This window comes from Suillus subaureus, assembly GCF_016647635.1.
Source record: "Suillus subaureus strain MN1 chromosome Unknown BJ212scaffold_10, whole genome shotgun sequence".
Lineage (NCBI taxonomy): Eukaryota > Fungi > Basidiomycota > Agaricomycetes > Boletales > Suillaceae > Suillus > Suillus subaureus.
The window spans coordinates 636758-651511 of record NW_024538566.1 but is presented as its reverse complement, the minus strand read 5'-3'; the positions used below and the strand labels follow the sequence as shown (position 1 = coordinate 651511).

The 14754-nt window shown below is 43.8% G+C and overlaps 1 protein-coding gene across 1 annotated transcript; it reads left to right on the top strand.

Annotated features, from left to right (window-relative positions):
- Positions 1-2089: 2089 nt before the first annotated feature.
- Positions 2090-3529, top strand: BJ212DRAFT_1479281 (uncharacterized protein; the record flags this gene model as incomplete). The annotated part of the gene is made up of 2 exons (XM_041339849.1): positions 2090-2773; positions 2834-3529. The coding sequence occupies 2 exons, from the start codon at positions 2090-2092 to the stop codon at positions 3527-3529; spliced, it is 1380 nt and encodes a 459-aa protein (XP_041194849.1).
- Positions 3530-14754: the final 11225 nt, after the last annotated feature.

Below are 14754 nucleotides of genomic sequence, written 5' to 3'. Positions count from 1 at the left end.
CAACAAAGACTATTTGTGACATAGAGACAATGACGGGCCAGTCACTGCAAGGGTACGAGGGCAAAAGGAATTGCAGGTGCGAACAATGTGCTGTCACATCGAGACCTTGTACTGCCTCACATATAGTCAAAGGGTGATCCCGAATGAACGCAGCTCACCAGCACCATTCGGAGAATGAATTGATCGTAGGTTGCACTTGGTGGAAGTCTCCGACTCCAAAACAAAGCAACCGAAGAACATAGATTGTATCGGCGAGGCCCAAAAGTTGATCCGTTCTAGCGCGATGGAGGGAAGCAACTGACCCGTAGCTTCTCAGTCACCTGTTTCTTCAAATCTTGCCCTTTGGGTCTCGTACGGAGATCAGCGCTTGGTAGCAATTGCACGCGACACAATTGAACTGGTAGGTCTTAAGGGAAGATAGTCTTTCCTTCTTGATGAAAACGCCGTGGAAATATGCAATATGCAACATAGCGGTAACCTGGACACTCTTGGACACCTACAAATTCTCGAGCTTGGCGGTAACAATAAGTCGACGCAGCTTTTTGGACAGAGACGTGGTACTCCCTTGGTACTCCAAAGAATTCGAAGTCATCTGGTGTACGGGAAAATTCAATTCCTGTAAATTGTAATTGGGCAGCGAAACAAAACATTAAAGTTTGACAGTACCACATCTGTTTCCCCCGTCAGAGCCCCACCATGATCAACATGATCCCGAGTCCTGATAGCCATCACAAATCGCCATCATATGATCAGTAGAATGAAGCCTGACGGCCATTTAAAACAGCTCCAACGGTGGGTGAGTGTTAAATTTTAATTCATGGAAAGCCATCGACAGTGGACACGAACAGATACGTTCACTTACTTAAGTGCTATTACTAGCACTGCCATCCAACACCACTTCTGCCGCTCAACAGAAATGAGCACGTTTAGAGATGCAAGGTGGTGGAGACACGAAAGAGGCTGGCGGCAAAGGCGGACCAAAATTCGGCAGGTGACTTGGAAAAAATTTAAATGTTCAAATGATGCTATATGCCGCATCGTGGGATGGCGGATGAGCATGACAGATGGGGTGTAAATCCCCTGGAGGGACATTATAGACTTGTGACAGACGCCGTCTGCTGTTCGCCGCGCGCAACAGCAGATAAGCATAATTAGGTCAATGACAGAAATGTTCAAGCGAACGCACACCCAATATTGGACGTACTCCACAATCGTAAACGGAACAATGCGATTTATGTAACGCTGTATGTCGACGTCGGACTGTACTATGTACCAAGGTAGCTAGCCTGTCGACAGACGTCAAAAAAACGACCAGGAGGCACTTGAACCCGTACCACGACCACGGAGGGGTTTTTTCCCACGCTATATGCGGGCAGGTTGAGCGACTCTCGCTCACAGCAACCCACTGGCCTCAAATATACAAACCTTCCATATGAAAAAGACCTCTTGAACAGACTAAGAATCACCCATGTATATGCACCTGATCCCACCCCCAAAACCAATGAACATCAAAAACCCAAAAGCCCCCACCCCAACTCAACATCAACAAAAAATGTCGACACCCAACACCTCTTCCAACTAAAAACAAGACAAAAATGATAAAAACAACCACAAAACATGTATGACCATAACTCCCAACACCATATATCCCTTGTGAAATGAATCACACCTGAAAAAAAAAAACCATCAGAGATATCAAGTGACACCTAGGTGAACACCCGAAAATACCCCATCAGACTGCATGTAAATTAACGCATGTAAAAATGACTAACATTCATACTGACAAAACTAAACAACCACCAGAATACGTGTACATACCCACTAACCCAACAAGTGAGACAAGCAACACCATGCCCCCTCCCCCAACCCATAACCAAAGCAATGCCCGAACCCCTAACACCTCACTGACCTCCCCACAACCACATTATTCACAAAAACTAACCATATAGGAAGACATGCCTCATGGTCCCTGACTAAAACAACACAACCATGCAATACTATGTGAGATAACACTATCCCCATACTGGAAACTAAATGAGGTATATAAACCTCACTGAATCAACACAAATCCCCAACCTCACTGCAGGACATGAAGGACCTCTCAAGCATTAAAACTGCCAACATCAACACTCATCCATCTCCAATGGGAACACGCCAACCCCTCCCCAGACCTCCCCACACAGGTTCACAATTCTTCCCACCCAACATCTTACAAGACAAAGGGGACGGTGCAGATGACAACACCTCTACCCCCACCACCCCCTCACCTAAACCTCATACCACTGTCTCCCAATTGCCCCCCTCCGAATCTGAAGAGAATGCAACTACTCTAACACTCAACTCTCTCATCTTCACAAAGGACACAACAGTTGAGATGCCCCTTGACACCCTCCACTCATCACCTGCACAGACTCCTGCACCCACAGATGATGACGAAATGACAGACCTGATCATTTCCAGCCCACTCCCTACCAAACCTGCTGTATCTACACAGGACTCGGAAGAAGATCTACTCCGAGCTCACCTGGCTGTCACTGAAACTAATCAGTCCATCATTAAGTCTAACAGCACCAACTCCCTCACTGTCATTCCCCAGTTCACCCCCATCCCAATTGGTGGCTTCCCACACATCCACCTCACCCATGCAGCCCAACTCTTCAACTACCAAGCAGCCAAGGTCATCACGGCCTGGCTCAAAGTCCCTCACCCAAAAATCTTGGTGAGAGTCTTTGACCATGACAGGAAGAACCCCTCTGTCAAAGGTCCCATTCTTGTAGAACAACTGTGAAAAGCCATCTCGGACATTGCCCACTTCATCCATCAAGACAACCAGGATGTGAAGGTGTTACTGCCCTACCCTGATGCCAGCAAAGAAGATGCAGACTTCCCCCTCAGCTTCCTAGTATACAACATCTCTGATGAAACCAAGTCACTCATCCTTAACCAGCACATTTGGTCCTCACCTGAAATCTCTTTCGCTGCACATCTCTTCAGAGTGAACTCTCCCCCCCTACTCCTCTTCTGCCTGCACAGTTTCTCCACCATGGATACTGCTACAGTCAAGACCACTGTCCATGAAGTCTGGTCGGAAGATGTTACCAGATGGGACATCTGCAACATCATGTCCGAAAGTGACATCCCTGAAGAATGCATCCATGCTGCCACATGGGACTTCATCAACTCCCTATGGGTAGAGCACCTTGATTTTAAGGTTAGTGGAGGCATCCTTCTCCTGTGCTACAATGTTTTCACAGTTAGCCCCACCAATAACCCCACAGTATGGACGAAACTCAGAGCATATCTCCACTCTCTCACCTATCCCTCCGAACTCGAGGGAAGTGGTACAGCAGTCAACTTTATGCCATGCACCCTCCGCCACTCAATTGCCCACCCCCACAGGCTCTGCCCATTCCCAAATGTTCCACTCTGGAATGGGCCCAAGCATAGTACCAACTCAAGACCCAACTTAATGAACCAGAAAGGGAAAGGCAAAGGAAGGAGGTACCCAGGCAATGGTCTCCCTAACTAGCTTCTGCACATACTTACTTCCACAATACCCAATGTATCATAGTCTATGTACCCCGCATCCTGTAGTACCTGTACCTGAATAAACCCCCCTCCCCAGAACATCTTACTCCTGCAACGTGCACCCATTCCTGACAATGGCAACAACTCGCAAACTTCACTCCCAGCCCTCAGCCCAAATTTACTGATTGCAGTAGCAAGGTAGGAAAGCCAAGGGTGCCCTGACGGCACAAGCCAAAAATGGAGGCCTATTTAGGCCAAGGATTAGCCGTGCTGAGGAGCTCAAGTGACTGCAAAAAGACTTAGTGAGTACAGGACTCACCTTGTTTAAGTAGCACAAACATCTATCCACTGTGACTGCCCAGGATATGACAGTCCTTGTCTCCTTAACAGTCGTACAGAAGATGCAGTAAATCGACTACTCAGCAATCTCAAAACATAAATTCACTCTTCAGTTCATTTCCCAGCCTTGGTTCAAGCCTCCTGAGCAGTGGAGGGGGAAGCCCTCAAACTGCCGGGACCATCCCAGATGACACTACACAGGAGAATGGAGGTGGACTCCCCCACTCTCAAATGCCACACCAGGCAACATTACAACAAGACACCCCTCGCATGTCACCAAACAAAAAGCAAACAAGAGCTAACATTCTACTAGCTACCCTAAACATGAAGGGCCACACTTCTACACTACTAGGAAACAATAACAAGATATCAAAATGGTCACCTCTCCACCACATTGTGACAGTCAAGTTTTCCTTGGGCTTAGATTTACTTACTTTACTTACCTTTACCTACCCTCACTTTCTTTAGCTTATGTTCGCATTTTTGCTGCTTACTTAAGCATGTATCTCTTTCACTAGTGTCAGTACCAGCCTGAATGACAGTCCCTTTTGATAATAATTTCTACTCTCTGAGCACTGAGCCAAGTCAGAATCCCATGGGCTGAACATACTGCTCTCCACTCAGCAGCTTGGCCAGCTGAAATATGATTCCCACAACATCATGAGAGAGAGAAAAATTGGAATCTTATGCATCCAAGAAACCCACCTGCTACCTGAACATGAGGTGCAGATTGAATCATTGTACTCAAAAAGAATAAAAGTATTGAACTCACGAGACCCTTTCCATCCAGGCAACTCTGCAGGAATTGCCTTTGTTATCAACAAAGAAATACTCAACATAGATAACCTAGAAACATACGAGATCATACCAGGAAGAGCCTCAGTACTAAGAATAAGGTGGCATAATGAAATGTACCTGACAATAGCCAACATCTATGCCACAAATAACCATGCACAACACCCTGATTTCTGGAACACAATAATAAGACTGTGGCAAGAAAGAAACATACCAAAACCCGACTTCCTTATGGGAGATTTCAACATAACAGAAGACGCCATAGACTGCACCCCTGCCTGCCTTGACAATGAGCAGGCAATTGAGGCACTCCGAAACTTAAGATTCCAACTGAATATACAAGACTCCTGGCAAATTAACAATCCAACAATGAGAGAATTCATGTTCTATAGCAATAACAACTCACATTCGTGCCTCAACCACATCTACTCAGCACCAGCCCATGAACTAAGTATCTATGGATGGGAATCGAGCACATCAGCAATACCAACAGATCACTGAATGATCCTGGTGAGATACACACCAATGAATACCCCATTCATGAGGAAAGGCTGATGGTCATGGCCAATCAGCCTACTAAACGATGCAAAGCTATTAACAAAGATTAGCAACATAGGAAAACAAACACAACAAGAAATCACCAACCTACAGCAACACTGGTCAGAGTCAGAGAACCTGCAATGAAGTTGGGAAGACTTCAAGTTGAGAATAAGACAGCACAAAAATCACTGCAAAAGAACATTTATACAAAATAAGACAATGAGTGAGACAACTTGAAGATGACCTACACAAAACAACAGAGAACAACAACCTAGACACAAATGAATCAACACACCAACAAAAAGCATGGATTGAGAGTGAAATCATGCACCTTGAGAACAAAGGTTCAAAAACAAACAACAACAAGGCCAGGCAAAGTGGGCAGCCAAGGGCGAAACAATAAGTAAATATTGGTCTAAATTAAACAGCAGTAAGAAGCCACATGACATCATACACAGACTAAGAATACCTAATCAAAACCATCTGGCCTCAAGATCTGACCACATGGCAGAAATTGCCCATGACTATCACAAAAATCTGCAAAAAGATAACATGTCAAAACAAGACGAAGTCATAAGATTAATAGAAATAAGAAACACACTAAGTGAAATACCCCAGATGCAGACACTACAAAATGAGAATTCACCACTGCACAACCCGCTGAAAGAGAATCACATCCTCGAAGCACTATATGCCTCAAAGGCAGGCAGTGCAGCTGGCATTGACGGGATACCTTACAAAGTCTGGAAAAGCCTACATGAGAAACATGTAGACAATCAGAAAAATGATGTCCCAAGCCTTGATATAATAAAAACTCTTACCATAGTAATCAATGATATACAAAAACATGGAGTGGATGACCAGATGGACTTCTTGCTGGGCTGGATGTGCCTGATTTACAAGAAAAAGGACAGGACTGAGATAGCAAACTATCGCCTGATCACCCTACTGAACACTGATTATAAAATTCTAATGAAAGTGCTGGCAATGCAGCTAGCAAAAGAAATACACTCACTGATCCATCCAGACCAGAGTGGCTTCATACCATGAAGGTCCATCTTTGACCCCATCTGCTTAGTGCAACTCATGATAGACTACGCAGACATCACTGAGGAAAACGGAGTCCTGATTGCACTAGATCAGGAGAAGGTGTATGACAGAATAAAACATGACTACTTACTAGCATCACTTGAATCCTTCAACCTCCTGCAAACCTTCATCAAAACAGTCAAAGCGCTGTACTCCAACACATACACAAAGGTCACCATAAATGGCATCATGAGTACACCCTTCAAAGTCACGAGAGGAGTGCGACAAGGCAACCCCCTCTTGTGCCTCCTCTTCAACCTCGCTATAGAACCCTGTTACAGTAACGTGCACCCCTATTCATTTTCCTCATCTTACCTTGTATTACATCATGACTGCACGATGCTGCACCATCACTAGACTCATTTTCTTTCTATATTTGTATTACATCACAATCACCACAGCCATCATTAGATGACTCATCTCTATCTCTGACTCATCTCTTATCTCTGACTCATTGCTGACATATGTGTACCTGCCCTAAAGTCACTTACACCTTATATATATCCAGCCATGTACCTAGAAGAACTTCACTTTAATCTTACTAGGTTTTACCTGGAACATCTCTTGCTTAAGACCTCCAATCTTAAGTCATCATGAACCAATATTCAAGTCAGAGACACTCTAGATTAAAGTGCTACTCTGACCCTCTCCATCAGGGAGGTCCCAGAAACCCAGAAACCAGAACCAGGCAGAGAGAAACATAATGTTTTCTGTACCCAGAAACATCACTAGACCAGACAATCAGGATGTCAGCACCCACCACCTCAGAACTTAAAGCAGGAGCTCCAATGTCTTATGATGGAAGCCCCCAGAAAGCTTTACGATGGTTGTATTCAATTAAGGCATACTTTGCCCTTAATACTACAATCTACAACACCGATGAAAAGAAAGTCATTACTGCTCTCATGTACATGACCAAAGATAGCGCTATGGGATGGGCTCTCACCTTCTATACCGAGGTTGATAATTCCATCTCCAAGTCCTATGGAACTTTCATGAATTTTGAAACAAAATTCAAAGAAGCCTTTGTACCAGCGAATGCCATTGGCACAGCCATGAATAAGCTCCGCACTTTGAAACAAATGGGTGATCTCACTTCCTATGTTGCCAGCTTCAAGACCCTTGCCACACAAGCCTCTGTAAAGCAAGATGCCATCCTGATCACCTTTTTCAACAATGGGCTTAAGAAAGGGATCATCAATTCTATTTTTCAAATGGAAACCATCCCCACAGACTTCGACAAATATGTCGCTGCAGCCATTAGGCTTGATAGCAACTGGCAGAGAGGTGCCATGTTCCATCAGAACAATCGCACCACCACCAAACTGACTGGACAATGATATATGCCCAGACCCTCTATTGATCGGCATGATCCAAATGCCATGGAGGTAGATCGACTTTCCAAAGCAGAGAGAAGCAACCATCTGAAGAAAGGGTTATGCTTCACGTGTCACCAGAAGGGACATATGACCAGGGCCTGCCCACAAAAGAAGAACAGAAAGACCCTGGTTTATCATGAAGAGATAGAAGAAAGCAACAAAGAAGATGAGGATACAATGATCCGTCACCTTGCCGAGGATTTTTAATGTGGAAGACTGGATCAATGTCAGTATCTTCCAATGTACCTATCAGGCTTGTGTGAAGTATTGGAATCAGAAAGGAACTTCGTGTTCCCATTTCTCTCATCTCTAAAACTCGTCTGAAAACCGTTGAAACAACAGCTGTTGTTGACTCCGGCGCTGCTGGAACATTTATCTCAGAGGATTTTGTCAAAATCCACAGGATTCAAACACACAAACTCACAAAACCATTCTGAGTCACCACTGTGGATGGAAGTTATGCAAAGGGGGGCACTATCATGCGATATTGCATCCTCATTGTGAAGATTGACAAACGATCCATGATTGGAAAATTTAATATCACATGGCTTGGCCATCGTGATCAGATTCTACTCAGGATTCCTTGGCTACATGCCATGGGCCCAGTAATTAGATGGAAAGCCGAAACACTGAAACTCTCTCGAAGCAAGAAGAGCAATCTGATTGAAGAAGATGTCAATAATGAATGAAAGAGGAATGGTCTCCCATCCCTCTTCAAAAGAAATCAAGAAATTGAACCAACTCCAGTTGTAGTGCTGCCAAAGGTGCCTCCTGTGAAATCGGTTGCGAACCCATTGCCTAAAGAACCATTACCTTGGCCAAGTATTGAAGAAATCCCAGATGAAGAAGAATCCCTGGCATTACCTAACCTTGATCCTATCCCTGATGATGATGATGATTCTTTCAACACAAAGGACAATGTATGGACTTCAGACTATGCGCCACCCATACACAAACTTGCTACATATCACCTCGACAACAATGAGTTTTTGGTTGAATACCCTGTTGATGCTACCAAGCTCCAGGTTATCACCAATATTTCTATGGATACCCCCTTGACCAAAGATGGTACTAGTGCTATGGAACGAAAACCCACGATTACACCTTTGTCACGGCCTACAGAATATATCAAAACCAGTAACAAAGCTCAGCAGTTCATACTAGCGGCCAGGCTTGAACAGAAGAAGAAGTTTGAAGAAGTTGTCCCCTCCTATCTTCATGATTTTGCCGACATCTTTGCTAAAGATGGCCTTAACCAATTACCACCTGAATGACCTGGTATCAACCATCGCATCAAAACCAAACCTGGTTTTATTCCTAAAACGTCAAAAGTATATCTGTTATCAGAAGCAGAGTGCACTGCTGTCAAGGCATTTATCAATGAAAATGTAAAGAAAGGTTTCATCTCTGAGTCAAAGTCGCCGCAAGCGAGCAGTTTCTTCTTTGTAGGAAAAAAAAGCAGAGATCTTTGTCCATGCCAGGACTATTGGTATATCAATGATTGGACGGTCAAGAACACCTATCCTCTCCCATTATCACTCTCATTGGTCTCTCGGTTACATGGGGTGAAATACTTCACAAAGATGGACATCCATTCTGGTTATAATAATATCTGGATTCATCCTGATGATCAATGGAAAGCCGCTTTCACTACAGAATATGGATTGTTTGAACCAAATATCATGTTCTTTGGCCTATGCAATTCCCCTGCCATGTTCCAGGCATATATGAACCGAACTTTCCAACAGGAGATCAACGAAGGATGGCTTGTCATATACATGGATGACATTTTAATCTTCTCCAACAATCTCACTTCTCATCATAATCGAACCTGACATGTCCTTGAAAGAATTTGCAAGGAGAAGTTGTTCCTAAAACCAGAGAAATGCACATTCAACACACAGGAAGTGGAATATCTGGGCATGATTATATGCCCTGGATGTGTTGCAATGGATGTCGCCAAAACCAATGGCATTCACAATTGGCCTATCCCTACAACAGTGAAAGAAGTTTGGTCATTTTTGGGATTTTGCAACTTCTATCAAAACTTTGTTCCCCATTATTCTGACATCGCTAGACCGCTGATTGACCTCACTAAGAAAGACGTCAAATTTCTGTGGTTGGATCACTGCACCTCTGCATTCTCCACCCTGAAGGAATGCTTTCTGAAACAACCCATCCTTCGAAACCCAGATCCAAGCAGACAGTTTGCAATCACTACCAATGCTTCACTTGTCACTACCAGTGCAGTACTGCTGCAAACCAATGAAAATGGTGTTTACCACCTGTGTGGATACCTATCACAAATGTTGAACCCCGCAGAATGCAACTACCAGATATTTGATCGGGAACTCCTAGCTGTTATTCATGCCCTCACCAAATGGCGTCATTATTTGGAAGGCAACCCCCATCCCGTCCTCATCTTCACTGACCATAAGAACCTCTTGTACTTCCATTCAGCCCAAAAGCTAACTTGTCAGCAAGCCCATTGGCAATTGCTTTTGTCCTGCTATGACCTTGAGCTTCATCATGTAGCTGGAACTAAGCTTGCTGCCCCTGATGCACTTTCCTGCCACCCTGATCACAGTACTGACACTGCCGACGATAATGCAGATGTTACCCTCCTCCCTGACTCCATGTTCATTTGCCTTCTTGATGTAGAACTTATGACTTCCATTGCGAACCCTGACCCTTCCGACCCCGACCCCATCTTCCAAGCCGCCTCCAACTCCCTCAATGGCCTATCTCTCCCTCCAATGAAATCTGCTCTTGTTGATTGGACAATCAAAGACAACATCCTTTATTATAAAGAACATGCTTATGTCTGTCCTGCCAGTCAGCATCTTATTTTGGAACAATGTCATGATCATGCTACCGCTGGTCACTCCAGGCGTTTTAAAACTGAGGAACTGGTTAAGTGGGACTTTTGGTGGCCCTCCATGGGTACCTATATCTGTAAATACATTGAGGGTTGCGCCCTCTGCCAGCAGATGAAATCCGATACCCACCTGACCACCCCACCCCTTGTTCCCATTCCGTCTGTCACTGCAGCCCCATTCACCCAGGTCTCCATTGACCTTATCACCGACCTCCCTCCATGTGCTGGTTTCGATTCTGTCATGGTCATGGTAGACCATGGGCTTATGAAGGGGGTAATTCTTATCCCTTGCACTAAAACCATCACTTCCGAAGGGGTCGCCAAGAAATTTTTCAAATATGTCTACCACTGATTCAGCCTGCATGAGAAAGTTATTTCTGATCATGGACCACAATTTGTATCAAAATTCTCAAAAGCCCTCGCCAAGCTCTTGAAATACGATATAGCTGCATCAACCACTTATCATCCCCAGACTGATGGTCAAACCAAACGTCTTAATCAAGAACTTGAAACCTATCTCTGGATCTATTGCTGAAATCACCCTGAAGATTGGGTATAACATCTCCCAATGGCAGAATTTGTACACAACCATCGGAAACACGACTCCCATAATGCCTCACCATTCTTCCTGATGATGGGATATGAACCAAGAGCCCTTCCTCACATACTCCCCAACTCTACTGTCCCTGCAGCAGAAGATAGACTCCGCTCACTCCAGAAATCAAGAGAAGAAGTGCTGTCCTGCCATAACCTCACTATGCAGTGAATGGCAGAATGAACTCATGGACAGAAATATCATCCATGGAAGATAGGAGATAAGGTTTGGTTATCAGGAAAGAATTTGATCACACAGTTACCATCATGGAAACTTGCACCAAAATGATACGGCCCTTTTTCCATTACCATAGTACTATCTCCCATCACTTTCACATTCCAGCTCCCACCACAGTGGAAAGTTCACCCCACATTCCATGCTTCTGAACTATTATCCTATCACAAGACAGAGGTCCATGGCCCAAACTTCCATGAACCACCTCCAGACATCATCAATGATGAAGAAGAGTATGAGATCAATGCGATCTTATCACACAAAGGCATGGGTAAACGAAGATGCTATCTCTTATCCTGGAAAGGATACTCTTCCACTAGTAACGAATGGGTCCCAGAAGAGAACCTTAGCAATGCCACCAACATCCTTGCTGCATATAAGAAGGCTCACAAATTGTAAACCTCAGAACAATGTCTCTTGAACGCTTACGCCTCTGCATCCAATGAATTGAAGAACTTACCGCTAACCTTCTCAATGATGAACGTCAGAAGACCATCTTCTGTCACCTTCATATATGCATTCACAATACTGCAATCCGTCTGTTGCCTGATGATACTAGGGAGGCTATCAGAGAAGCTATTCATATTGTCACAGAATGAATCGCTACCAACCCAGTCGCACAACCTCCCTCTCCGCATATTACCATTCCAATCCCACTGCCGATCCCTCCAACAGTTACCATTGAGCATCAGGATGATAATATCCCTCCTATTGCTGTACTTGACATACCAGCTTCTCCTTCTCCTGCCCCTATCACACCCACTACGCTGTCCTGCATGATTTGGGAATCATGCATGGATATGACTACTAGGTAGCCCCCCCTAAAAGACAAAGTCTGTGAGCTTAGGCATCAGGCTAGTCAACCCATACCTTGGTTTCAAACCTTGGTCATATAGTTCAGTTTCCCCTCTGTGATTCATGAATTTATTATATCTTGAAGAAAAGTCATTTGTGAGATGGGAATCACATAATGACCTAGTTGATATTGTGAAGCAAGAAGGTTAAGGTATTGCCTTGCCTTTGGCTTATTCACTTTGGCTAGAGAAAACCATAGAGAAAAGTTCAAAGCCTAACAAAAACCTATCTAAAAAGCCTGTGTTTTGTGTCTTGTTATCGTATTATTATTTCTGAGTTGTTTTCTCTAGTATTTCCTTGATTTATTTTTCTATTGGGATGCTCTGACCCATCAGATACTTCACAAAATTGTACCTACAGGGTATGATGTCACAATGATGTCATATGGCTCCACAGATACTCCTGCAAGTATTCTGTTGAAAGTTATGATGTCATGATGATGTCATTTGTTCTGGAATGTTCTGCTCCACAATGACTCACCTCTGATGTCATTACTCCACCTATGGAATATTCTGGAATGTTCTGCTCCACTTTCTGGAATATTCTGCTCCACTTCTGATGTCATTGCTCCGCTTTTTTACTTACATAATATTCCCACACAAAATGTATATAAGGAGGGCCCATTCTCCCCCAAAAAATAGGATCTCCCACTTGCAATCATTTGAATCTCAGTTTGAGCTACTCACTGTGAAGATTGTTGCTTACAAAGAAAGCCCCTTTGAAGTACCAAGTGCAGGGAAAAGACATTCCCTATGATAGAAACTTAGTTTATTTGAGACCAGCTTCTCACCTAGTTTCTGATATTGACCAACACGAGCTTTGGTCAATCTGTTCATTTGTGAGACCCACTTCTCACCTAGTTTACTGAAATTGACCAACACAAGCTTTGGTCAATCTGATCATTTGTGAGACCAGTTTCTCACCACTTTGTGCCTATTTGACCAACCAGTCTTTGGTCAATGTATTCATATTTGAGACTGTAGTCTCTACAGAGGATTATCTTAACAAGGAACCACATTCCAGTGTCTAGATGGTTTATCCTAGACAAGTTTATAAGTTGGGATATAACACAAAAGCTCCGGCTAAGTTAATCACATAGATTGGTTTAGCGAACCTCCCAAGAACTCACATGTTATCTACCATGAAAGAAGAAAAGTTGTAGACCGTGTTAATTGAGGACTGGCAAGAAGTCTTATCCTAGTGTAATTGTGGTGTCATTACATTTTACATGCATTTATATAAGACCCTCAGTTATTAAGACAACACATCAATACCCTATTAGGCGCAGATCTGCCCATATTGCCAAGCGCACTGCATCGGCTTCCCCACACAGAAATTGTAAACGATGATCCAGATCCCCTTCTCCTCCAGCACAGTCGACCACCATCACCACAGTAAAAACGGCAACAATCAACAACATCATATGCCGCAACTGTCGCACTGCTGGGCATCATCACAAAAACTACCCAGCATACTATTGCCAGGTCTGCAAGGAGTATGCACCTGGACACTTATCAGTCTTTTGTAAAGATCTGAAAGGAGAAGCAGTCATTCCACTGGTTTGGACTGACGTCAGTTTCTATGATGCCCTTGCTTGTTGGGAGATTGAGCAGGATCCATTTATCACACTGCTGAGTTAGCTGATAGGTTGCTCCCTATTACTGAGGAACAAAACAACCTGCTAGACTCAAACTACGATGCTGACCCCATTTATTGGGCTAACCAGGATAACTGAAGTTGGTGACTTTGTTCCTAAACAAGGGGTAATGTTACAGTAACATGCACCCCTATTCATTTTCCTCATCTTACCTTGTATTACGTCATGACCATGTGATGCTGTGCCATCACTAGACTCATTTTCTTTCTATATTTGTATTACATCGCAATCGCTGCAGCCGTCATTAGATGACTCATCTCTTATCTCTGACTCATTGCTGACATATGTGTACCTGCCCTAAAGTCACTTACACCTTATATATATCTAGCCATGTACCTAGAAGAACTTCACTTTAATCTTACTAGGTTTTACCTGGAACATCTCTTGCTTAAGACCTCCAATCTTAAGTCATCGTGAACCAATATTCAAGTCAGAGACACTCTCTTTGACTTGTCTTATGACCCTTGCATTTGCAAGGTCTTGATTGTAATATCAGCCGTCGCTCTTATCAAGCTGCTGTTATTACAACTATCCTAGTTCGTAACAAACCCCTAGCATGCACTCTTAGACACTTGAACAAACTAGCAGGATATAATATACCAGGACTCACCGATAAGATCATCATCAACTTATATGCAGATGACACAACAATTTTCTTGAGTGAAACAGACAAATACAGCGACCTGGAGGAAATCCTGTCAAGATGGTGCACCACATCCAGTGCGAAGTTCAACCTAGAAAAAACAGAAATTATCCCTATAGGATCAAAGACCCACCAAGACCACATACTCCAAACTAGAATACTACACCCTCTTGACCCTCCTCTAGATGATAACATAAGAATTACACCTGATGGACATCCTAT